Source organism: Aotus nancymaae, unplaced genomic scaffold (assembly GCF_030222135.1).
Source record: "Aotus nancymaae isolate 86718 unplaced genomic scaffold, 86718_ANA_hifiasm-v0.15.2.pri h1tg000028l, whole genome shotgun sequence".
NCBI lineage: Eukaryota > Metazoa > Chordata > Mammalia > Primates > Aotidae > Aotus > Aotus nancymaae.
Window position 1 is genome coordinate 19703093 of NW_026988441.1, and position 27509 is coordinate 19730601.

Below are 27509 nucleotides of genomic sequence, written 5' to 3' on the forward strand. Positions count from 1 at the left end.
GGAGGTTGCGGTGAGCCGAGATCGCGCCATTGCACTCCAGACTGAGTAACAAGAGTGAAACTCCGTCTCAAAAAAAAAAAAAAAAAACCCTGTCTCTACTGAAAATACAAAAGTTTTCCAGGCATGGTGATGCACCCCTGTAGTCCCAGCCACTTGGGACACTGAAGCAGGAGAATCACTTGAACCTGGGAAGTGGAGGTTGCAGTGAATTGAGACTGCACCACAGCATTCTAGCCTGGGTCACAGAGTGGGACTCCATCTCAAAAAATAAAAATATAAATAAATAAATAGATGGATAATATAGCACTCCCTCCCCTCTCTCCCTCTTCCTCTTTCGTTGGGCGACACACAGCTCCTGTTCCCCTTCCGCCACGATTGGAAGCTTCCTGAGGCCTCACCGGAAGCATATGCCAGCTCTATGCTTCTTGTACAGCTTGCACAACCGTTAGCCAAATAAATCTTTTCTTGCTAAATTATTCAGTCTCAGGTATTCCTTTATAGCAGCGTGAACAAAGACAGCTCCCTACTAAAAGAACTACAAAGTATATACTTGGGGAAGGAGAAGAAGAAACCAGTAGTTCCATAATATTAATTATATAATCAACATCTACTTAGTACTTATTATATATCAAGAACTATTCTAAATGCTTTATATGAATTAACTTTATATAATTCAATTTTATGTGACAGTAGCATGTACTTTACTGTATTCCATGTGATTTCTCTATGGGCACAATTATTTCCCCCTTTTGAGATTAGGGAAAGCAGGCACAGAGAAGTGAAATAACTTGCCCATGTTTATTCAGCTAATACAGAACAGATCTGGGACTCGAACCCAAGCAATTCCACTCTAAGGAACTTAAAAAAGTATTTATAAAATAGCAAGTTAAACTAAAATTCTAGAAAATAGAACAGAAACGGAAGAGGAGTTTATAAAAGAAAAGGTGACATTCTTGATGTGAGAACCATGATTACCTTGAAACTTTATTAGAAAGCATTAAGTATATATAAAATTTAAGGCTAAGAGAAATGAAATGCGATATATAAAAGAGTAGAAAGAGGAGGCCGGGCGCGATGGCTTACGCCTTTAATCCCAGCACTTTGGGAGGCCGAGGCGGGTGGATCACGAGGTCAAGAGATCGAGACCATCCTAGTCAACATGGTGAAACCCCGTCTCTACTAAAAATACAAAAATTAGCTGGGCATGGTGGCGCACGCCTGTAGTCTCAGCTACTCGGGAGGCTGAGGCAGAAGAATTGCTTGAACCCAGGAGGCGGAGGTTGCAGTGAGCTGAGATTGAGCCATTGCACTCCAGCCTGGGTAACAAGAGCAAAACTCTGTTTCAAAAAAAAAATAGTAGAAAGAGGGAGAAAATGGTCAATTCAAGAGGAGGCAGAAAATAACAAATAAACTAGAGAGGAAAACTACAGTCAATAGAAAACACAAAATGAGTCCAGGCATGGTGGCTCACTTTGGGAGCCCAAGGCAGGTGGATCACTGAGGTCAGGAGTTCAAGACCAGCCTGGCCAACATAGTGAAACCCCATCTCTACTAAAAAAACAAAAATTAGCTGGGCGTGGTGGCGCGTGCCTTTAATCCCAGCTACTTGGGAGGCTGAGATGGAAGAATCACTTGAAGCGGAAAGGCAGAGACTGCAGTAAGCCACTGCACTCCAGCCTCAGTGACAGAGAGAGATTCTGTCTCAAACAAACAAACAAACAAACAAAAACACGAAATGAGATAATAAAAAGAAGTCCAAATATATATTAAATCACAATAAATGTATCTGACTTATTAAAGACTCATAAGTGGCACTCATAATAAGGAAATGTAAACAGAAACTCATTTAAGTTACTATTTCTCACTGCAAACTGAAAAAAATCCAAAAACTTGAAACTCTCTGCTGGTGAGGCTGTGGGCAAACAGGCAGCCTCCTAGATTCCCATGAGACTCCCAGATAATACAGTACCCAAAGCACCTGGCAACAGAGATAAAACCATTCTTTGACCAGAAACCCCACTTCCAGGAATATACCTTGAAGATGCAGCTCAACAAATGCAAAATAATATATAGTGGAACAACCGAACATTCACACGGAAGAAACAAAACCAAATCCTGACCCTTACCTCACATCGCTAACTCGAAATGGATCCTAGAATTAAATGTAAAAGCCAAAAGTAGAAAACATAGAGAAAGCAAAGATTTCTTAAAGAGGACATGAAATCCGGCCGGGCGCGGTGGCTCAAGCCTGTAATCCCAGCACTTTGGGAGGCCGAGGCGGGTGGATCACGAGGTCGAGAGATCGAGACCATCCTGGTCAACATTGTGAAACCCCGTCTCTATTAATACAAAAAAATTAGCTGGGCACAGTGGCGCGTGCCTGTAATCCCAGCTACTCAGGAGGCTGAGGCAGGAGAATTGCCTGAACCCAGGAGGCGGAGGTTGCGGTGAGCCGAGATCGCGCCATTGCACTCCAGCCTGGGTAACAAGAGTGAGACTCCATCTCAAAAAAAAAAAAAAAGAGGACATGAAATCCTAAAAGAAAAAAAAGTGATCAGCTAGACTTTATCAAAATCAAAAACTTCTCTCTCTGAAAAATACCATTAAGAAAATGAAAAGACAAGCCACAGACTAGAATGAAATTTATTTATAATACAAATATATGACAAATGACACCTCTAGAATATATTTTTAAAAACTCAGCCAGGCACAGTGGCTTGTGCCCATAATCCCAGCACTTCAGAAGACTGAAGCAGAGGGACTGCTTGAGGCCAGGAGTTTGAGACCAGCCTGGCCAGCATAGGGAGACCCTGTCTCCAAAAAGATTAAAAATAAAAAGTCTCACAGCTTATTATGATAAGAAAAACCTAAGTTTTAAAACATGTAAACAGGGACTTCACAAAGGAAAACACGAATTGCCGACAGGAACATGAAAACATGTGCAGTGTCATAAGTAATGAGGAAAGTGATCTGCAATCCAAAAGGCCACCCCTGCCATTGCAATGAGAGTAACAGGGTTCAAGAGCTGATGAGAAACAGCTCCCACATACCCGGCCCTTAGGGTGTGGATGTGCTCTATCCAAGCAAAGTAAGCTAAAGAAAGGCTGGGCGCAGTGGCTCACACCTGTAATCCCAGCACTCTGGGAGGCCGAGGTAGGCAGATCACCTGAGGTCAGGAGTCTGAGACCAGCCTGACCAACATCATGAAAATCTGTCTCTAAAACAAGTCTGAAAATTAGCCAGGCATGGTGGTATGTGCCTAGTCCCAGCAATTTGGGAGGCTGAGGTGTTTGAGACTGCAGTGAGCCATGATCACACCACTGCACTCCAGCTTGGGCAACAGTGCAAGACCCTGTCTCTGAAGAAGAAAAAAAAAAAGAGAATAAAGACTACCAGAAATGATAAATATGAAGGTAAATATAAAAACATATATCCTCATCTTAAAAATTTTTTTTAAAATTGAGTTAAAGTCTAAAGAGACATACAAAATCTGTGGTCACCGTGCTGGGGAATGTGACAAGGTCTGTTAGTTATCCTGTAATATCATTCAGTCCAAGCTCCAGATCAGCGTCCGCAAACTCCTTCTACAAAGTGCCAGCTGGTAAATACTGCAGGCTTTGTGGAACAGGTGGCCTGAGGTACAACCACTCAACTCAGCTGTGACAGTGCAAAAGCAGCTGTACAAAATATGTAAGCAAATGTGTCCAGCTATGTTCAGTAAAACTGTACGTGTAAATACTGAGATTTCAATCTCATATCATTTTAATGTGTCACAAAATATTCTTTCTCCTTTAATTTTTTTCAACTATTTAAAAAATAGAAAAATCACTTTTAGCTTAGAGGTTGTACAAAAATAGGTGGCAGGTGAGATTTGGCCCATGGTGGCAGTTTTCTAACTCTGACTTTGAGGTAACAGAACCCCTGATTTTTAGTGGGAGCCTGGCAATCCAAAAGAAGGACAACTTCTCCCAGACCTTCAATGAGAGAGGAAGCATCGTGTGCAACCTCTGAGCTGTACCCCCTTCTCCTCTTCCCCCACCCCCCAACTAGCTGGAAGGGAGACACAGTGATAGATCATTTTGGAACAGGAGATGGCAGCAAAACCTTCAGGATGGCAAGGCCAACAAGACAGAAGGAGCACAGACTCTGATGACCTGCCTGCATGCTTATGACATGTTAGAGAATTAATCTTCTTTCTTCTTTTAAAAAAAGAGTGAAAGAATTGACTACTTAATAAAAAAATGATATAAAGTATTATGGAGTTTCTAATATATGAAGGATTAAAATGCGTGACAACAGACCGGGCACTTTGGGAGGCCGAGGCAGGTGGATCACCTGAGGTTAGGAGTTTGAGACCAGCCTGGCCAACATGGTGAAACTCCATCTCTACTAAAAATACAAAAATTAGCTGAGTGTAGTGGCACACACCTGTAGTACCAGCCATTCAGGAGGCTGAGGCAGGAGAATCATTTGAACCCAGGTGGCGGAGGCTGCAGTGAACCAAGATTGCCCTGTTGCACTCCAGCTTGGGAAACAAGAGCAAAACTCCATCTCAAAAATAAATAAATAAATAAAATAAAATGCATGACAACAATTGCACAAAGGTCAGGAGGGAAGAAATGGAAGGAGACTGCTGTAAGTTCTTCATGCTATCCATGAAGTGCCTAATACTGCTTGAAGGTACACTGTGAGAGGTAAAGATGTTTACTCTAAGCCCTAAAGTAATCACTAAACATAAAAAACAAAATGTTATAGGTGGCCAGGTGTGGTGGCTCGTGCCTGTAATCCCAGCAATTTGGGAGGCTGAGGCTAGTGGATCACTTAAGGTCGGGAGTTCAAGACCACCCTGGCCAACATGGTTAAAACCCATCTCTACTAAAAATACAAAAACTAGCTGGGCATGGTGGCACATGCTTGTAGTCCCAACTACTTGGGAGGCTGAGGCAGGAGAATCACATGAACCCAGGAGGCAAAGGGTGCAGTGAGCCAAGATTGCGCCACTGCACTCCAGCCTGGGTGACAGAGCAAGACTCTGTCTCAAAAAAAAAAAAATAACAAAAATAACAAAGGTTATAGTTAATAAGCTAACAAACAAGTTAAAATGGAACATAAAAGGTACTTAATCCAAAAGAAAGCAGAAAAATAGGGTAAAGGGAACAAAAACCAGACGAGATAACCAGAAAATAGCAAGATGCTAGATTAAAAGCCAATAACATCAATACATTACATCAAATTAGAAAGAATTAAGATCTACTATTTTATAGCACAATAGGGTGACTATAAATCAATACTTAGTTTTAGATTTTTAAATCACTTAAAGGTGTAACTGGATTGTTTGTAACACAAAGGATAAAACTTGAGAGGATAGGTACCCCATTCTCCATGATGTGCTTATTTCAGATTGCATACCTGTATCAAAACATCTCATGTACCCCATAAATATATATACCTACTATGTACTCACAAAAATTTTAAATGACAAAAAATTTTAAACAAATTGCATCAAATATAAATGATTTAAATACTCCAGTTAAAAGACAGAGATGGACAGATTGGACACAACTATATGCTCCCTACAAGAACTCCCCTTTAAATATAAAGACACAAATAGGTTAAAACTAAAAGGGCATTAAAAAAACATACTATGCTAATATTAATCAAAAGAAATCTAGAGCAGCTACATTAATACTAAGGTAGATTTCAGAGCAAAAATACTATCTGGGATAAAGAGACCCATTTAACAATGACTGAGGAATCAATTTATCATGGGGACATAAAAATTCTAAGCTTTTATGTACCTAAATAACAAACCTTCAAAATACATGAAGGAAAAACTGACAGAACTAGAAAGAGAAAACAGAACAACTATAGTTGGCTACTTCAAAACCTCTTTCTCAATAATTGCCAGAACAGTTAATGGAAAATCAATAAAGATAAAGAAGGTTTGAACGCTATCAACCAGTTGAGATTTCTATAACCTTCTACCCAAGAACAGCAAAGTACATATTCTTCTAAGGTACACACAGAATATTTTCCAAGAGAGATCATATCCTGGCTCATAATAGGAGTCTCAATAGATATTAAAAGATTCAAATCACAGGAGATGTTGAATACCATAAATGAGAATCTGGAACAACTTAAGGAGTCAATGAAGATGGACAACATAAGTAAAAAAAGAAAAGCAATTAGAATCTCCAAGAAGTAAACGCTGTAAACTTATATTTGTCAGTCTTACATTTTAAAACTTAGTGTAATTTCCAGTTCCCAGTCGAACATGTAAAAAGCCTGATGGTTATCACTCTATCCTAACAAGTAAAAAGCTGAACACACTGAAAAATCAGGAACTCTTCCTAGGTCCATCCAAGTGAGGTCACAGGGCAAACTGCTGCCCCAACACTGGAGAGACTGACACGTGGACAGAGAGACTCAGAACAGACAGAGGCAGAAACTCAGTCTCCCAAACTGCTGGGATTACAGGCACGAGCCACCACACCTGGCCACCTATAACTTTTTGTTTTTTATGTTTAGTGATTGCTTTAGGGCTTAGAGTAAACATCTTTACCTCTCACAGTGTACCTTCAAGCAGTATTAGGCACTTCATGGATAGCATGAAGAACTTACAGCAGTCTCCTTCCATTTCTTCCCTCCTGACCTTTGTGCAATTGTTGTCATGCATTTTATTTTATTTATTTATTTATTTTTGAGATGGAGTTTTGCTCGTTTCCCAGGCTGGAGTGCAATAGGGCAATCTTGGTTCACTGCAGCCTCCACCACCTGGGTTCAAATGATTCTCCTGCCTCAGCCTCCTGAATGGCTGGTACTACAGGTGTGTGCCACTACACTCAGCTAATTTTTGTATTTTTAGTAGAGATGGAGTTTCACCATGTTGGCCAGGCTGGTCTCAAACTCCTAACCTCAGGTGATCCACCTGCCTCGGCCTCCCAAAGTGCCCGGTCTGTTGTCACGCATTTTAATCCTTCATGTATTAGAAACTCCACAATACTTTATCATTTTTTTTATTAAGTAGTCAATTCTTTTGCTCTTTTTTTAAAAGAAGAAAGAAGATTAATTCTCTAACATGTCATAAGCATGCAGGCAGGTCATCAGAGTCTGTGCTCCTTCTGTCTTGTTGGCCTTGCCATCCTGAAGGTTTTGCTGCCATCTCCTGTTCCAAAATGATCTATCACTGTGTCTCCCTTCCAGCTAGTTGGGGGGTGGGGGAAGAGGAGAAGGGGGTACAACTCACTTGAGCTCATGAGTTTGAGATCAGCCTGGCCAACATGGTGATACTCCGTCTTTACTACAGTTACAAAAATTAGCCAGGTGTGGTGGCAGGCACCTATCATCCTAGCTACTCAGGAGGCTGAGGCAAGAGGCTTGAACCCGGGAGGCAGAGGTTGCAATGAGCCGAGATCACACCTCTGCACTCCAGCCTGGGTGAAAGAACAAGACTCCACCTCAAAAAATAAATAAATAAAATAAAATAGGCAAATCCTGAAGCGACCTCTCATCTGAGAAGATATACCAACAGCAAATAAGCATATGAAAAGATGCTCACATCATATGTCATTAGAGAAATACAAATTAAAATAGTGATATTCCACTGCACCCCTATTAGAATGGCCAAAATCCAGAACACATTCTACAAAATAACGGGTCTATAATTTGCCAAAGCGCCAGGTCATAAAAATCAAGGAAACCCAGGAACTATTCCAGAGGAAAGATGAGTAAAGAAATGTGTTCTCTAAATGCAGCAAGTGATGCTCAATGACATCTCTTTGCTAAAAAGGGAATATTAGGATAATCAGCAAAACCTGAATGGTGCCTGGGAGTTATATGATCACAATATATCAGTGTTAATCTTCATGCTCTGATCATTGTATTGTAGATATTTTTGAGAATGTCCTTCTTTCTAGGAAAAACTCAAGTATTGAGGAAGCCAGTCAGCAACTTATTCTCAAATGGTTTGGGAAAAAAGTTCTTTGTAATACTCTCCAACTTTTCTGTAAGTTTGTGATTATTGTAAAATAAAAAATTTTATTGAGGAGATGGCTATAAACTCTATGGAAGCAAAGATTTTGTTTCCCTCCTGTGAATCTCTAGAACAGCACCTGACAGTGAGGGCTTCATAAATATCTGATAAATGAATGAATGTGAGTTAGGGACATGAGGGCAAATCTGCCCTAGAAATCAAGACAATGTCTAAAGCTAAGAAGTAAAATAGTAAAATATACATAATTATTTTTAAATCTGGAGAAAACTACCAAAATAAACAACATTAAAAAGTGGGTTTATCTCTAGGGGACATCCTGGGGTAAGAAGAGGTTGCAAAGGAAAAAAATATTTTTCACTGTAGTCCTTCTGTAATACGGGATTGTTTAATCAAGTATTAGCAAATCAAGTATTAGCAAAGTGTTATACTTTGATTCTTAAAAATATTAGGCAACTTCAAAGAGAAACACCAAAAACTAACTGAAACATAGTTGAGGTAGCTTCTCACAATAATTAAAGGAAAGGGAAATCCGTACTTGGAAAAGCAACACCTAATAATTCTGTTTTTTACATGCCAATTCAGTCACACCTCACATTAGCTTTTTGTTGTTGTTCACCATAACCTTTTCTTTTTCAAAGATAAGCACTGTTCATTCCAGTACTGATTGTGGTAAGCAGGAAACAATTACTGCCCAGCAAGCTGGGACTCCTGAAAGTAATTTTGACATATCACACAATGGAAAGCCACACAATAATTAAACACAGTGATGTAGTACCTGGTATTTTTATTCCTCCAATGGAAAAAGAATATAAAAGGAAAGAATACACTCCCATCAACAATAGGGGCTACCTTCTGCCATAATTCTCAACTGGACCCCCTACAGGAGGCATATCAGAATCTGAGGCAGGGGCCACATGGGCTGAGGCTGCCATAGGCCAGGCGCTGAGCCAAGCACACTACACAGATGGCCCAGTTCAGCAACTCCCAGGGGGATGGGGACGACACGCCCCACGTCCCAGAGAAGGAAGCAGCCTGATACCTTGACAGTCTCACATCACAGCCTATGTCCTTAAACACATTATACCGAATATATTTGACCTAGAAAGGAGTTCAGCCATATACTAAGTAAAATATATTACAAAGAGGCATATATAGTAGGATTTCATTTCTGTGAAATAAAAATTTTATAAATACCCTATGGAAAACTTTGGAAAGAAAAGCTCTACAATTTTATTTATTTACTTTTGAGCCGGAGTCTCCCTCTGTCGCCCAGGCTAGAGTGCAGTGGCACAATCTTGGTTCACTGCAACCTCTGCCTCCCAGGTTCAAGCAATTCTCCTGGCTCAGTGCACGTGCCACCACGCCTGGCTAATTTTTGTATTTTTAGTAGAGATGGGGTTTCACTATGTTGGCCAGGCTAGTCTCAAAGGTGATCCACCCACCTTGGCCTCCAAAAGTGCTGGGATTACAGGCATGAGCCACCGTGCCTGCCCTACAATTTAATTTAATTAATTGTTTGTTTTTTGAGACAGAGCCTCTGTCACCCAGGTTGGAGTGTAATGACACAATCTTGGCTCACTGCAACCTCCACCTCCCAGATTCAAGCGATTTTCCTGCCTCAGCCTCCCAAGTAGCTCGGACTACAGGCATATGCTACCACACCCGGCTAATTTTTGTATTTTTTTTTAGTAGAGATGAGGTTTCACCATATTTGCCAGGCTGGTCTTGAATCCCCAGCCTCAAGTGATCTGCCAGCCTTGACCTCCCAAAGTGCTGGTATTATAGGCATTAGCCACTGCACTTGGCCATGACGCTGCAATTTTAAAAAGTAGGTAGTGAGATGACAGGTTTCTACAATTTGGGCTATTGATAGTGGCAAAAGGCAGCCAAATGTCTAGGCAGACAGGGGTGGGTCCCTGTTGAAACCCAATCTTCAAGCAGAAAACAGTTTTAAAGCCTAGCTACAAGTCTCAGGTAATCCACTGACTGGACTGAGGACTTGTCTTCCTGTTTGGCATTTTTTTCCTCTCATTGATCTCTACCCTTCACCTATTTCACATATACCTACCCTTTCCTAATTGGTTTTCTACAATGTCATACCCACCTTTGAGTGGTGTGTTTACTTTAACCTTTTTTGCATACTCACTAACCAATCAGCACGCACTCCCCATTCTGAGTCCATAAAAAGCCCCAGCCCAGCCACACTGAGAGAGAAACCACCCATCCAAGAAGAATGAGATTATACTGAGAGCTGTTCCGTTGCTCAGTAAAATTCTTTTCTGCCCATCCTCACCCTTCTAACTGTCAGCATAACCTCATTCTTCTTGGACACGGGACAAGAGCTCGGGAACCACTGAATGCTATAGCACAGGTGGGCCGAGTGAGTGGGGAGCCTCCAGCGGCCAGGCCCCGGGCTGAGTGAGGCCCAGGTGGGGGACAGGGTTTGGATGTTGCTGTCTGTGGAGGACCCCAGTAGGTAAAGTGGCTGAGAAAAATCCTTTGTATCTTTCTTTCTCTATGATGAGCAACATTACCAAAGTAACTGAAAATAATCTGAAGTACAGGGAATATTTTAATTGGCTAAAGCTTTAATGTAGTTGTGGTTTACTATGGAAATATTATGACCACAAGTATCAGTAAGTCCTCATTTGACTCGTCAACAGGTTCTTGGAAACCATGGATTTAAGTGAAACAAAGTACAGCAGGCCCTCAAATTATGTTGTTTTTCAAGGTTGTTTCATTATAACACTGTTTTACTTAAGGTCAGTTTCCAAGAACCTATCTGAGACATGAAGTGAGGCCTTCCTGGACACACATCTAGCATAAGAGTGAAATGGCGGAGGAACCACCACAGAGCACGAGTCAGGCAACAAAGAGGCTGACAAATTTCACCCTCACCCAGCAATTCTAATTAAATATCCTAAAGACTGGCATTAAAAACTAGGTATTTCTGCCCTTATAACCCTGTCTTCCATATTTTTTACGCTTTCTGTTGCCTAAGTGAAAAATCAATCATAAATATATACGTATACTCTGAGAACGGATAGTGATTACTGGTCTAATGGCTAGGCAGAAATAAATCAGTCCTGCACACAAACAGGTGCCTGTCGTGTTCTTTACGTGACAGTAAAATTTCTAAGTATGAAATGCAAGACACGTGATCTCTTTCAACATCTACATCACAAATTGGTTACATTAGATTAAGAAAAGAGAGGCAGAGAATTACCATGGCCCTTCTAGACAACCTTTCTAATCTTTAAAAAGCTATGAATACCTTTTTCATGCTGCCTATGAAATAAACCACACTAGCAGAACTCACCCAGTGCTGTGGCTGTTGGCCTGAGGTCACCGACAACACCCTTGCACCATGTATGCTGCAGAGACTGTGCCAGAAAATTTAAGCCACGTGAATCTGATAGAAAGAATAAATTTCAGAATTAAAGCATGAAATAAAACCCAATATAAAAATGTGAACTCATTTGTACACCACTTCTGCTCTTGCTTTTTGCTCTGAGGTTACAGGAGAGCTGACTAGGGGACCCAAGGTGAGGGGACTAAAAACTGGATGTGGACAGAAACATCGGAAATTGTTTCCACGGTCTGTGACGAGCTCCTATATTTTCATGCTAAGGGTTACTTGTGATAAATAGCTCTTTTTAAAAGTGTCTAGAAGTCTAAATATTCAAAACCTTGTTTTGTTAGAATCTCTAAATTACAAACATTTGGACCTCTAACAACGTAACTTGATGTTAATAAGAAATTGAGGACAGATTTTTCCTGGTCTCACGAACACATGTAGCACTTTATGATGTTACAATCTGTCACGGCCTCATCAGGATTAAACTTTAAATATTAAACAGAGTCCAAGTCTTTGTCTTCATGTGGGGAAAAGTCTGTACAACTTATATCTATATACTAAGATTATTAATAAAATAACATAAGGGAAGTTGATATGGTGAGAGTCGACTCACTTTCCACTCCTCGAACATCCTTTTCTCGCAAAAACATTGGCCAGAGGGTAAGTGCTGGATTGAGTTTATTGGAGGAGGGTGCTGATTTTATATCCAATCTTGGTTTTTCTAAATAATCAAGGTTTTTATTCTTTGTAGGTGACATATAACAAGCATAGTTCTTTGCAACAAGATCATCATTAACACAAATCTGTAAAATTTTAAACATTTCATAAGACATAGTCAAGAGAATTTAAAGAAAATATTCAAATTTCAATTTTCAGAGAAATTATTTTATAGAACATAATCTGATAGAAACATTTGACTCCTGCTCTGGTAAACCAAATACTTCCCACTAATCCTTCTAACTGGCGTGAGGTGGTATCTCAATGTGGTTTTGATTTGCATTTCTTTAATAATCAGTGACGATGAGCATTTTTTCAATGGTATTTTATCAATATTACTTTTCTGGTTTTAAAAACCGTACTGTGGTTTTGTGCTATGTTAACATAAGGACAAAATGGGCAAAGCATATCCCAAAATCTCTGTGCTATTTCTGTGTCTCATCTGTAAGTCTGAAACTACTTCAAAATATAATTTTTTAAAAATCCATGGTGAAGGTACCCTCCGTGGGCTCTGAGCAGCCCTGGATCTGCCCCTTCTGTCCACCTCTGTCCGGCGCTGAGCTGTGTCCTGAGCCACCCTTCAGAAAGGGCAGCAGCCAAAATGCTACCAGGGCCGCTCACATGTGATATCCGCTTTCTTTCCACTTGTGATCTGAATTTTCCACAGCAAGCACGCGTTACATACAGTGAGCAAGTACAGGGGGAAAGGCAGTGAACTAATGCTACAGCAAATCACTATATTCATAAAAATCACATCCAATGAGAAGAAAACAACATTTCACGATAATGATCATTTCTTGGTCATTTTGAAATAAAATGCCGAAGTCATTTTTTAAAGCAATCGAAAGAAGAAAATACAGACCTGGCTAACTTCAAATCTAAGGCAGACCTTAAGAGATGAGGACAATTTCTATGCTGTGTGAACAACAGTGTTTTTAGTGTTTTTCTTGGCATTTTTTCTGTTTTATTAAAGTAAAATTTTAAATCATGATAAAATATTTTAAAAATACAGTTCTTTCACTTACTTTTTCATCTTTTATAGTTACATAAAGGTAAACCTCAAATGTATCTTCTTCCACCGCACATAATCTGGCTTCCACCTGGGTAGTTGCTAAATAGCATAAATGAAAACACCAATTAGCTGATGTTAAGAGTGTATTTGAAACAATCATGACTGTTTCCCACCTAGTAACCTCTGCTAACCATTTAAGAGTGCCCAAATGGCTTCCTCAGGCAGGACCCAGAGGGAGCATGTTAGGCAAAGGCTCTCCTAATTGTGGAGTGGGTCACGGGTCCTGTCCCTATCAACGGGTTCCTGTGCCACTCCATGAATACCTCCTCAAGTATAGCTCCTGGTCCTCTCTTCTCCTCCACTGCCTCCCAAACCCAGATTTCCAGTCCCAAGCCTTCATGTGAGATCCACGGTACCCTGCAAATCCCCACGGAGCGCAGCACCTGGCTACTCCCTTAGAGACTCCAAACCCCACGGGCAGCTGCATCACTGCCACCTACCAGGCACTGTGCTAAGTCCTTTAGAAACCTTCTTTCGCTGAGTTTTTACCACCACCTTCAAGATAAGTACAGTGGTTATGTGACCGGCGAGGAGACCAGGCTCAGAAGTTGTCACTCGCCTGAGCCATGGAGGACTAGGTGGCCGGCCTCCTCCAGACCCACATTCCCATCTCCCAGCAGCCCCTGTGGCTCACAGGGGCCAAAACTCCAGCCCCAGTGACCTCCCAGCCTCCCACTGCTTCCAGGTCAAAGGATCTGGCTCCTCCTCTACTCAGATAATGGCACAGCACAGGAGAGGAGCCAGGACCCAATGAGGTACCAGGCAGTACCCCAGGCATTTCCCACCCACCAACCCTCTCACTAAAACCAGGTATCTGACTGCCAGGGTTAAGACAGATGCCACAAAAGACACTGTTTATAGTCACTGATTTAAAATAAAAAGAGCACACGAAATTGGTTGCTGAAGACATTTTATGCATCTTAAATTAGCAGTAATGATTATTACACAATAGATACCCATTTACTATCTCTTGCTCACTAAAAATGCTAGGTTTTTCATCAATTGCTGGTCCAACAAAAACCACATGAATTTATTTTGCAGTGCCACAGCTTTTATGCCAACTAAGAGGCAGGCATTATTACTGTGTAGGAGTTCCCCTGCACAAACAGCCCCCTGTTGATCTCAGCTGTCAATTACTGACATCCACGCCACTATGGGTGCAGAGTTACAGTGGCACCTGAGCTGGAAGAAGCCCCAGGTAGCTTAGGGAACCCCTCTGAGGAGGGCCGTTCAGCTAGCGGTGGCATCTCCAACCCTCTCCAGCAGCAGAAGCCGGGGCCTCTGTGGGTGTTTCTTCCCGGCAGGCTGCAGTCATCAGGCACTGGCTTACCTTTGAGAAGATTCTGAAAGTACTGAACAGCTGCACTGTCCCACTTCCTGGCAGGTCTGGAACAGTGAACAGATGCAACTTCATTACATAAAAATCTGAGGCTAGCACACCAACAGCATTTTGTAAAGCACGCACCGGACATTTCTCACACTACATATGGAACATGTGATGCAGATAATGGGACGCCTGGCACTGGCGCTGCTCCAGGGGTGAGGATCCCACTACATCCTGCAACACGCTCTTCTCAAAACTGTCACCTGCACAGGTGCAGACTCACAGCACAGAGGCCCCACTGAGAATGACCTGTGCCCACCACTGCACTGCCTGTCACGACACCACCATCCCCAGCTACCTGGGACAAATCAGCCTCCCCAACCAGAACACAAGCTCCTGGAGCAGGGATCCTGAGTATGGGGTGTCTAGCACAATCTGGCACAAAGAGGGCACATGTGCTAGCATACCAACACTCTAACAGGCAGTCACAGGACAGTCAGCTACTATCTTTGTTTCATTTTGTTTTTTTGAGACAGGGTCTCACTCTTTACCCAGGCTGGAGTGCAGTGGTACAAACACAGCTCACTGCAGCCCTGAACTGGGCTCAAGCGATCCTCTCCCTCACCTCAGCCTCCTGAGTAGCTAGGACCACAGGTGTGCATCACCATACCCAGCAATGAAAAAAAAAGTTTATTTATAGAGACAGGGTCTCGCTATGTTGCCCAGGCTGGTCTCAGACTCCTGGGCTGAAGCGATCCTCCTGCCTCGGCCTCCCTAAGTGCTGGGATTAAAGGTGTGAACTACTGCACTGGGTCCCAGCTACTATGGAACTACGGTTCCTCACTCTGCTGACCCTAGAGCCCTCTTACTGGCTCCCATTTTACCCCTACCATCTTGTCTTTTCTACATCTTTCTTTTGCTTTGCAAAAAAAAAAAAAAAAAAAAAAAACTTGCAGGCAAAACTGTAGGCAGTGGGGAAGGAGGAGAAACTTGTAAGCAAGAGAAAAATGTAAGGTCAGAATGATGCTCTATGCTTCTTCTGGTTTTATGTATCAGGGATGCCCCCACCATCCTCCAAAAATTGCTTTAAAGATCAAAGGAGATAATGTACATAGAACATTTAGCCCAGTGCCTGGACATAATCGTTACTCAAAACTGGTAGTTATTTTTATTTTTCTAAGAGAGATATTAAGCAATTCAAGAAAATTACAAAGGATTTCTAAAAGGCAGTAAAGACAGTAGTTCTAAAACCTTGTTACACACAAAGAATCACCTAAAAATTAGCTTTTTTAAAAAAAGCAAAAGCGAGTTGATTCCTAATAACCCATGAGAAAACTCAGTCTAGTGTATGAACAGTTAAATCAGCCAGTCTCTCTCTCTCTCACACACACACACACACACAATAACCACATCAGCCAGTCTCTCTCCCTCTCCCTCTCTCACACACACAGAATTACCACATCAGCAGGGCAGGGCAGGGCAGGGTGAGGGAAAGGAGAGGAGAGGGGGGAGGAGGGAGAGGAGTGGAGGACAAGGAGAGAGGAGGAGGGGGGAAGGGAGGGAAAAGAGGGGAGGAAGGGAGGAGGGGAAGGGAAGAGAGGGGAGTGGGGTGGGGGAGGGGAGGGGAGGAGAGGAAGAGAAAAATTAGCTGGGTGTGGTGGCATGTGCCTGTAGTCCCAGACATTCGAGAGGCTGAGTTAGGAGGATTGCGTGAACCCAGGAGGCTGAAGCTGCAGTGAACCATGATCATGCTACTGCACTATAGGCTGCGCAACAGGGTGAGGCCCTGTCTCAAAAAACGTCTGTGTGTACACATGTATATAATGCTCCATGATTCTGCCTTATGAATATTTTTCTTTACAGTTAATTTATTACTTTTTATAAGTTTGAAACAAAGGCAAGAAGCACAGAGCTAGGCCTGCACCAAACTCCTCAACCACAGCAAGGTCAGACAAACACTGACCCAGAAGCCCCTCCTGAGGAACACAGAGGCCTCCGGCTCAGCAATTCTACAGAGAAACTGGCTTCATATAACACCATGCACTTGATAGAAGACTTTTACTAAGGATTCAAAGGTCTTAAGAAGCTGTACTTACACGATATCAGTACTGTCTTTGCAGAAGTCAATGTGTAATGTGACAGGCCTTGTACAGTACAGGCTGAATTTTTTTGCTCTATAGGGAAGCTGCATAAACGATTCTACTGCAACTCGGATGCTAAAAAGTGAAACAGAAACAGCTCCGTTATATAGAAAATTATATACAACATATTCCATTAAAGTACATCTATTTTATTAATATACTTAATGTAAAACAAAACACACAAAAAACAATTCTTTCTGTTTCTAATATAGCCATCAACAGTGCTTGGAGACATTTGGCTGAGAGGGAAAAGCTGTTTCTTGGGAGGCTGAAAAAAATCAACTCTTTTGATACATAAAGCACCGATATGGTACATAGATAGTGTATCAGTGAAAAAGCTATTTCATGACCTAGGGGTAGGAGTTTAGGAAAAAGTGTCTAATAAGTCTCCTGGCCGGGCATGGTAGCTCACGCCTGTAATCCCAGCTCTTTGGGAGGACGAGGCGGGTGAATCACCTGAGGTCAGGAGTTTGAGACCAGCCTAGCCAAAATGGTGAAACCCCATTTCTACTACAAATACAAAAATTAGCCAGGAGTGGTGGCATACTCCTATAATCCCAGCTACTCAACAGACTAAAGCAGAAGAATCGCTTGAACCTGGGACTCAGAGGTTGCAGTGAGCCGAGACTGCACCATTGCACTCCAGCTTGGGCAACAAGAGAGAAACTCGGTCTCAAGAAAAAAAAAAAAGTCTAATAAGGCTCCTTAGGTGAACAAATACTGGATACCAATGAAGAAAACTGTAAAGCAAACTCTATTCAAGATTTTCTAAATATCAATCTCAACGTATGACCAAAATTACCTTAAAAGTTTCTGTAAATAAACAGATGTTTTAAGAGTATTTGCCAACTTTGCACAAAAGAGTTGCAGGACTGAGATTTTTAAATTGTACGTTCGGCAATTTAATTTCCATTCTTCTTCAGCAAAAGACAGAGCTTTATTTTTACATTTTTTTCTTCGTAGAGTATGGGTCTCACTATGCTGCCCAGGCTGGTCTTGCTTGAACTCCTGGTCTCAAGCGATCCTCCTGCCTTGGCTTTCCAAAGCACTGGGATTACATGCATGAGTCACTGCTCCTGGACAAAAAACCGCTTCCATTTACTGTTTCCACATGAACTGGCTCTCTTTCCAGGGTTCCTACTGTGCCCGGTCTGGGCAGCGTGGCCATCTTCTGTCTCAGACAGGTTAGAAAAAGGTGGCTGCACTCAAGGCCCCTGAAACGTCAAGCTCTATTTAATCCTACAATTTTCTCACCCAAAACAAACTAAATGAAAAATACCAAATGCAAAAAGAAAAGCTCTCCAGTTAAACACAATAATTGTTTTGTAGCAATTATGGTTGTATGAAATACAGGATCACAAGCTCAAATTCTTACAGTAAGTACTGCAAATTCCCAATGTCTGATAAGCACATCTGCCATGAAATTATTCTACTCAATTGACACTGGTGGTTCACGCCAGTAATCCCAGCATTTTGGGAGGCCGAGGTGGGTGGATCACCTGAGGTCAGGAGTTCAAGATCAGCCTGCCCAACATGGTGAAATCCTGTCTCTACTAAAAATACAAAAATTAGCCAGGCATGGTGGCACGGTGCCTGTAGTCCCAGCTACTCAGGAGGCTGAGGCAGGAGAATCCCTTGAATTAGGAGGCAGAGGTTGCAGTGAATTGAGATTACACCACTGCACTCCAGCCTGGGTGACAGAGTAAGACTTTGTGTCACCAAAAAAAAAAAGAATAGACACCTCTTATTGCAATCAAGTCTATTTGGTATTGCTCTTTGTTCAATGGAATCAGAATCCTCATATTTATTAAACTGACATCCTCTTACTCTGGGATGGGAAACTATGGAAAACTCATCACAAAACACCAAGACTGAATTGTTGCTGGTGTTTTCTAATGAGCTAGGACACGTGGTCCCAGAAGGAGTGAAGGCTGAACAGCACCATTTTGGCACCAGCTCATTCTGAGCAGTCTCCCAACCTCACTGATGGTCACACCCTCCCTCTCTTAAGTAGGACAACCAGGAACACCTACGTGAGTACATGCTCTGCTCTCTGCTCTCCAAGGCTATGCTAGCAACCCCCCTCTGTGGACAGAAGCGTTTCTCTCTACTTTCTGGAAGCGTCTTTCTTGCAGCCAAGCCTCCCTCAACAGCACAAGCAAACTGAGGACAGGCCAGGAGGGCAGCAAGGAGCAGCCAGGAGATGCAGAGAGAACCCCAGCAGATGCAGAGAGTAGCCAGGAGCTGCAGAGAGCAGCCAGGAGATGCAGAGGGAACCCCAGGAAACACAGAGAACACCACCTGAACCTGCCTGCCCTGCCAGGAGAGACAGCGGCAGAGGGCCAGAGCTTGCCTCAGCCTTCATCCTGCCCACCCGCTCTGCCAGTCACTGGGTGCAGACCTGAAATCCACAAAGCCTCCTTCTTGAAGCTAAAGAACTCCAATTTTGTCTTTTCTCAATGGTAGTGACCTCTAGCCCCACAGTTTAAAAGACATATTCTCCTCTGAAACTGACATTTCTCTCCGAAAACAGTGTAAGGTGAGATAAACATGTACATACTTTTTAGATTTGACTGGAATGTTCTTGGCAAAGTCCACAAGGAAACATTCTGCCAGGTACTGGTCTGCGGAAGACACAATTGACTTGACAATGGCCCTGTACCAGCACTTCAGCTCCTCACAATAGACCACACACACCTGCAAAATTAATTAGAGAGGTTTTTTTTTTTTTGAAATAGAGTGTCACTCTGTCGCCTAGGCTGGAGTTCAGTGGCATGATCTCAGCTCACTGCAACCTCCGCCTCCCAAGTTGAAGCAATTCTCCTGCCTCAGCCTCCCGAGTAGCTGGGATTACAGGCACCCAATGCCATGCCCAGTTAATTTTTTTTATTTTAGTAGAGACAGGGTTTCACCATGTTGGCCAGGCTGGTCTCAAACTCCTGACCTCGTGATCTGCTTGCCTCAGCCTCCCAAACTGCTGGTATTACAAGCGCAAGCCACTGCGCCCGGCCAACAGAGAGGTTTTAAGGTCAGTGTTAACATCTTGTCATAGAAGAAGACAGCTAAAAGTTACTCTCAAAACCATGCCAGCCAACATCCTCTCTTAGAGCAGAGGAAAGAGATGCCAGGAGGCTGGGCGTGCCCAAGCTGAGCCCCTCTGCCCATAAGAGAACCTCAGGAACACAGGCTACCTGGGTACTAGGTCACTGTTTTACTTACTACAGTCATTTTCACTCCTTAACTGAGGACGATTGTTAGAAAGTAAAATAAGAAAATGCATTCCTTTACCTTCTTAAATCAGGAAATAATGCTTAGGAATGACTGTCAATCGTGTCAGACCAACAGGAAGCTACCACCAGCCTCATCCTTCTACTCCCTTCTCTGTGACTCGTATTGGCCCCTGACATTGCTTACTATCTGTCATAACTGAACGCTGGCTCCTTGATGACACGGATTTTTCTCTGTTTTGTTTACTGCCGTATTCCCAGCACCTAGTACAGTGCCTGGCATTTATTAAGTCTTCAAAAACTACTTGAACCAGGCATGGTGATACGTGCCTGTAGTCTCTGCTACTTGGGAGGCTGAAGCAGGAGGATCACTTGAACCCAGGAGTTGGAGTGGGCTACAGTGGACTACGACTGCACCACTGCACTCCAGCCTAGGTGGCACAGTGAGACCCTGTTCCAAAAAACAATAGTAATAACATGTTTTAAAAATAAACTACCTGGGCCAAGCATGGTGGCTCATGCCTGTGGTCCCAGCACTTTGGGAGGCTGAGGTGACTGGATCACCTGCAGTCAGGAGTTCAAGACCAACCTCACCAACATGGAAAACTCATCTCTACTAAAAATACAAAAATTAGCCGGGCATGGTGGCATGTGCCTGTAGTCCCAACTACTCAGAAGGCTGAGGCAGGAAGATTACTTAAGCCAGGGAGGCAGAGATTGCAGTGAACCAAGATCGCGCCCCTGCACTCCAGCCTGGGCGACAGAATGAGAGTCTGTCTCAATCAATCAATCAATAAACTACCTGTTTGATGGCTGAATAAATGCAGAGTCCCTGACTTATGATGGTTTAACTTACGATTTTTCAACATTTTGATGGTGTGAAACTATTGCAATTTTTACATAATGTGCAGTATTCAATAAAATACATAGATATTTAAACTTTACTATGAAATAGACTTTGTATTAGATGATTTTGCCCAACCATAAGCTAATGTAAGTGTTCTGAGCACATTTAAGTAGGCAAGGCTAAGCTAGGCTGGTCAGCAGGTTAGGTATATTTAGTGTATTTTTGACTTACAAAATCAGGACATACCCATATAGTAAGTTAAGAAGCATCTGTAAATGCCTGCAGCCCCTTTTAAGGAGAACCACCCTGCAGAAGTGACAGCCCTTGGCATCCTAACTGTACCACAGGACTACCAGGCCACAGCCAACTCAGCTAACAAACCATATGCTAACCACAGGTTTACAAAGCAGTCCAGCAGGGAGAGCTGTGCTCACACAGAAAAGGAGGAGACCGAGAGAGATTGAGGTCCTCGGGGATCCAAGTGGGAAAATACAATACAACCATACTGTAAGGGATAGGTTCTAGAGAACCTTACGTAAGTCAAAACTCAAACAATTCAACAGAAATCCTGACAAAGGATGAAGGGTATTTCTATTTAATGCTGAAGTCAAAGCATCTCGTAGAAATACCATGAATAGTCAGTAATTCACACAGCAGTCAACCTTGAAAATGACTCATGAAAATGAGACACATTCATCTCCTACACATCTCCATGAGAGCTCTTCAGTGACCAGGAGCACTGTCTTCAGTGGCCATCAGCACCGATTGTTGTTTTTTGTTTGAGAGACAGGGTCTCATTGCTACATTGCCTAGGCTGGACTTGAACTCCCAGACCCAAGTCATCATCCCACCTCAGCCTCCCAAGTAGCTGGGACTGTGGACACAGGCCACCACACCCAGCTCACCAGTAATATTTTGAAAGAAATCTTTTTTTCTGGGCATAGACCTCAACAGTAAGCTTAAAATATTCAGTAAGCCATTCTATAAACGGATGTGCTGTCATTCAGGCTTTCTTGTTCCATTTGTAGAGCAGATAGAGCAGAGCCAGCATAATCTTTAAGGGTCAGAGGACTCTTGGAATGGTAAAGGAGTACTGGCTTCAACTTAAAAGTCACCAGCTGCATTAGCCCCTAACAAGAAAGCCACTCTGTCCTTTAAAACTTTAGTCCCTTAAAGACACCGACTTCTCCTAGTTATTTACTTTTTTATTTATTGAGATGGACATTTAGATACATACCTGTCCTTCTTCCAATGTTAATGGTTTTATTTCTATATCTTGACACATGCTGTTGTAGAAGGCATTCATGGCACTATGTAATTTTTGATAGTCGACATCATGATCTACAAAGGGACTACACCCTTTTATAATAACCCAGAAGCAACCCGGATCTTCAATCTATAAAAATTTTAAAAGACAAACAGAACAATGTATGATTTAAAGGCAGTACCACAATAAACTTTAGAGCCACGATTACTGTTTCTTAAGTGACCTAACAAATTCTTGACAAATGCCTTTGCTTAAATTGTTAGACCAAAGATAAAATTCTAAAACATGTAAGTAATTCTCAATTATGTGCCATGACTCAAAAAACAAACAGATGTCCTCAATCTCCTATATTCTGAAAAAATCCGTAATGTACAAAGCAAGGTTCAGAGCAAAGTTTTTAGTACTTTTGTTGGTTAAAATGTTTTTAATTAAAACAACAACAACAACAAAAAATAGAGATGGTGTCTCCCTATGTTGCCCAGGCTAGTCTCAAACTTTGGGGCTCAAGCAATTTTCCCATCTTGGCCTCTCTAAGTGCTGAGAATATAGGCATGAGCCACTGTGCCTGACCTGTATCCTTCTTTTGTAAGACAGAGGAAAAAATGTGAATATAAGCACATCCTGCTCATAATAAGAGAATTAATGGCAGATAAACCAAAATAAATGCAAATCATCACCTAAGGGGAGGGAACAAATGGACAAGGGACATGGAAGAAAGTCAGACTTCCTGGAACATATTTTGTTATGTACTACTGTTATTAGAAACCAAGATTTTCATTGTTAAAGACACAAGTATAAAGTGAAAAGTTAAATTTGAATTGAAAATATCAAAAGGTCTCGCTCTGTCATCCAGGTTGGAGCGCAGTGACGCAATCTCAGCTCACTACAACCTCCACCTCACAGGTTCAAGCAATTCTCCTGCCTGAGCCTCCCAAGCAGCTGGGATTACAGGCGTATGCCACTGTGCCTGGCTCATTTTGTATTTTTTAGTAGAGACAGGGTTTCATTCACTGTGTTGGCCAGGCTGGTCTCAAACTTCTGATCTCAGGCGACCTGCCCATCTCAGCCTCCCAAAGTGTTGGGATTACAGGTGTCAGCCACCACGCCCGGCCAAGAACTCATGATTTTTCAAAAGTATTACCTAACGCTGCCTAGAAGCAATGACATCTCAAGATTTGGGATCCTAAATCCAATGTGGCAAGAATACAGGTATTCACATTAGTATTATTTCTACTTTTCTGAATGTTTGAACATTTTTATAACAAATAATCAGAAAAAAGAACAGCAGTTATTCTGGTTCCAGTAACAATAGAATAGTTTCTATATCACCTGTGGGTAACAACAACAATCCCTGGAAAAAATACAAAATAACGATTTGAAGGCATGAAGAGCTACCAAAGTGAGCAGAACCTGGAGGAGCTTCAACGCCTGAAAGAAGGAAACTTCCCTGGGTGAGATCTACTTTTACATGGGTTTTCCCCGAGTCCATTCCCCAGTTCACATGGTGTGACGCAGCTGCAATTCAAGGACAAAGTCATAATGTCTGTGGCTTGAGGAATCAGCAAAGAGTTTGGGGCTGCCAGGGCAGCTGAGAATTAAAGGGTAAAATTCCTAAATGGAGAGCCACAGAGGGGAAGCACTAAAGTCTGCATGAGAACACCTGTCACATTATTAGCAGAGATGAGACCCCAAGGAGTCCAGAGAAGACCGACAGTGGGAAGGCTGAAAGACATACGCAGTTTTAGCTGGGCGCAGCGGCTCACGCCTGTAATCCCAGCACTTTGGGAGGCTGAGCCAAGCAGATCATTTGAGGTCAGGAGTTTGAGACCAGCCTGGCCAACATGGTGAAACCCTGTCTCTACTAAAAATACAAAAATTAGCTGGGAGTGGTGGTGCAGGCCTGTAATCCCAGCTACTGGGGAGGCTAAGGCAGGAGAATCGTTTGAAAACAGGAGGCGAAGGTTGCACTAAGCCAAATCATGTCATTGTCCTCCAGACTGGGCAACAGAGTGAAACTGTGTCTCCAAAAAGTACGCAGTTTCAGCTGTTGCTCGTGAGAAATGCAGAATCCTGGACATGGAGCAACTCCATCCAAACCTCTGCACTTGGAGAAAACCAAACTCTAGCGTGGCTTCTAGCAGCATAAGGCTGTGTCCCTGAGACAACCAGCACCGCATCAAAATGCCTGCCTGAGCTAGCTCACTGCTGCCAGGAAAGTTTATGGTTTGTTCATCAAATACCTGACACAGCCCCCTCACCTCCCCTTCTTGGAGCACGTACTAAAAAAGGCTCAAGATTGGGAATGTGTACCTACTACAACTCATGAGTGTCTTTCTCAAGGACCAGAAAGCTTTCCTTGAAATGTAATCTTTAGGAAGCGTCTTCCAGTCTCTGTGGGAAGACAGAATCCTAACTTCTATAACTACCAGCTAGCAGACAGAACTGCCTCGCCACATTTACACTGACTCAGGCGGGGCACAGGGGCTCATGCCTGTAATCCCAGCACTTTGAGAGACAGAGGTGGGTGGATCACATGAGGTCAGGAATTCAAGACCAGCCTGTCTAACACGATGAAACCCTGTCTCTACAAAAAAAACACAAAAATTAGCCAGACGTGGTGGTGCCACCTGTGGTTCGGCTACTCAGGAGGCTGAGGCAGGAAAATTGCTTGAACCCTGGAGGTGGAGGTTGCAGTGAGTTGAGATCACACCACTGCACTCCTATCTGGGAGACAGAGTGGGATTCCATTGCAAAAAAAAAAAATACACTGACCCAGTCTTTGTAACTTTTCACCCAAGTCCTGCTCCTGCCCATTCTCCCTTTAAAAGGCCCAGTCACCTGTACACAAATCAGAATAGAGCTCTGTTCTTTCCCCTACTGTTATTGAATAAAATCTGTTCTCACCACTATCACTAATGTCTATATTTGTTTGTCTTTGACACTCATTAAGGAAAATGGAATTTGGAGTAGGCATCTTACCAAGTTACAGAGGCTTAGTAAACACCTCAGGCGTGAAAAGAAGTTACAGAGGCTTAGTAAGCACCTCAGGCAATGTTCAAGAAGACCATGTTCCAGGACAAAGATGATGTGCTCCGACAATCAGGGCAAAACCAAACTGGTGTACACAAAGTGTACCTTCCAAAGTGCAACCGGCCAGTCAGCGACTAAACTACACATCAATACTTGCAGTTTATTCATCATAACCACAACGTCCACCCTAAAACAGACAATTATTAGACACTTGAAGAAATGATCATGTGTTACATGGCCAAGAAAAAGCAGTCGCCAGAAAGTGAACCCAAGACATTCATATGCTAGAGTTAACAGGCAAGGACTTAAAAACAGCTACTACAAATAGAGAACTTAAGGATGAGATGGTTATAGTGAGTTGAAAACAAAAGAATCTCATGTAAGAAATGGAAACTATATATGTATACAGATATATATACACACAAGCTGTGGAAAAAGTAAATTTCATAAATGAAAAATAAAAATTTCACTAGGGGTGCACTCACTAACACTGTACTAAAGGTCCCAGTTAGTACAATAAGACAGGAAAAAGACAGGAAGACTAGAAAGGAAGAAATAAAATTGTCTTTATTCATAAAAAACATGACTGTCTACACAGAGAATCTTAAAGAGTCTATTAAAAATTAGAACTATAATGAAAACTATAAAACACTGCTGAAATAAATTAAAGAAGACATAAATGGAAAGACATCTCACATTCGTTGACTGGAAGACTTAATATCATTAGGATGTCAATCCTACCCAAAGCAATCTACACATTCAATTCAATCCCTACCAAAATCCAAATGACATGTTTTTCAGAAATAGAAAAGTCCATTCTAAAATTCACATGAAATCCCAAAGGCTCCAAAATAGCCAAAACAATCTCAAAAAAGAACAAAGCTGGAGGACTCACACTTGATCTCAAAACTTACTATAAAGTTACAGGAATCAAAACAGTGTGGTACTGTCATAAAGAAAGACATACAGACCAACAGAGTAGAATAGAGAGTCCAGAATAAACCCTTGTATCTAGTCAAATGATTTTTGACCAGGGTCCCAAAACCATTCAGGGAAAGGTTCTGTAACAAACAAGTGTTGGGAAAACTAAATATTCACATGCAAAAGAATGAACTTAAGAGGCCAGGCACAGTGGCTCACACCTGTAATCCCAGTACTCTGGGAGGCTAAGGCAGGTGGATCACCTGAGGTCAGGAGTTCAAGACAAGCCTGGCCAACATGGTGAAATCCTGTCTCTACTGAAAATACAAAATTAGCTGGGTGTGGTGGGGCACACCTGTAATCCCAGCTATTCAGGAGGTTGAGGCAAGAAAATCACTTGACCCTGGGAGGTGGAGGTTGCAGTAAGCCACGACTGCACCACTGCACTCCAGCCTGGGTGACAGAAAGAGACTCTATCTCAAAAAAAAAAAAAAAAGAATTTGGACCTTTATGTAATGCCATACACAAAAATTAACTCAAAATGGATCAAAGACCTAAATGGAAGGCTTGAAACTATAAAAGAAAACACAGGGCAAACGTTTTATGATGTTGGATTTGACAATAATTTCTTGGATATGACATCAAAAGTACAGAAAACAAAAGAAAAAATAGACAAATTGGGCTTCATTGAAATTTAAAAATTGTGTGCGTCAAAAGTCACTATCAACACAGTAGAAAGTCAACTTATGGAATGGGGGAAAATATTTGCAAGGCATATACCTCATAAGAAATTAATATCCAGCATATACAGAGAACTCTTAAAACAATAACAACAACAACAAAAAAAATCCCAACCAACCAATTTTAAAATGGGTGGAGGATCTGCATAGACAGTTCTCCAAAGAAGATATACAGATGGCCAATAAGTACATGAAAAGATGGTCAAATCACTAATCATTAGAGAAATATAATTCATAACCATAATGAGATACTATCTGACACTCATGAGGGTAACTACTGTCAAAAAAAAAAAAAAACCTTGAAAATTCAATGTGAAGAAAGGAGCGTTAAAACAGAAAATAACGTGTTGGCAAGGCTGTGGAGACACCGGAATCACTGTGCACTGTTGGTAGAATGTAAAAAGGCATAGCTGCTGTGAAAAATGGTATTACCATATGATGCAGCAATTCCACTATTGGGTATAGATCCAAGAGAACTGGAAGATCTTGAAGAGATACTCACACACCTGTGTTCATAGCAGCATTGTTCACAATAGCTAAAATGTGGAAGCAATCCAATGTCCCTTGACAGACAAATGGATAAGCAAAATGTGGTATACAATGGTGTATTATTCAGTCTGAAAAAGGAAGGAAATTCTTTTTTTAAAAAAAGACATTTATTTGTTTTGTTTTTTAAGAGACAGGGTCTTGCTATATTGCCCAGACTGGCCTCAAACTCCTCACCTCAAGCAATCCTCCTGCCTCAGCCTCCCAAGTAGTTGGGTCCTCACATTCATCTCATGGCACTGGGTTTCAAAAGAAAGTAAATTCTAACACATGGTGCAACATAGATGAACCTTCAGGACATTATGCTGAGAGAAATAAGCCAGTCA

At 42.0% G+C, this 27509-nt stretch overlaps 1 protein-coding gene across 2 annotated transcripts in view; it reads right to left on the minus strand.

Moving 5' to 3' along the window:
• The window catches only part of TDRD12 (tudor domain containing 12), an 81503-nt gene that overhangs the window by 47965 nt on the left and 6029 nt on the right, over positions 1-27509 (minus strand). The window contains exons 1-7 of one of the 2 annotated variants that reach the window (XM_012448451.3): positions 21917-22040; positions 19166-19302; positions 16561-16680; positions 14471-14526; positions 13094-13179; positions 11965-12154; positions 11313-11405 (exon numbers count right to left, since the gene is read on the minus strand). In XM_012448451.3, coding sequence (XP_012303874.2) covers positions 11313-11405; positions 11965-12154; positions 13094-13179; positions 14471-14526; positions 16561-16680; positions 19166-19302; positions 21917-21985 — 751 coding nt within the window. In that variant the 5' untranslated portion in view covers positions 21986-22040. Of the gene's footprint in view, positions 1-11312; positions 11406-11964; positions 12155-13093; positions 13180-14470; positions 14527-16560; positions 16681-19165; positions 19303-21916; positions 22076-27509 lie in introns of those variants that run through there. The other variant, XM_012448450.2, reaches the window with a different exon arrangement.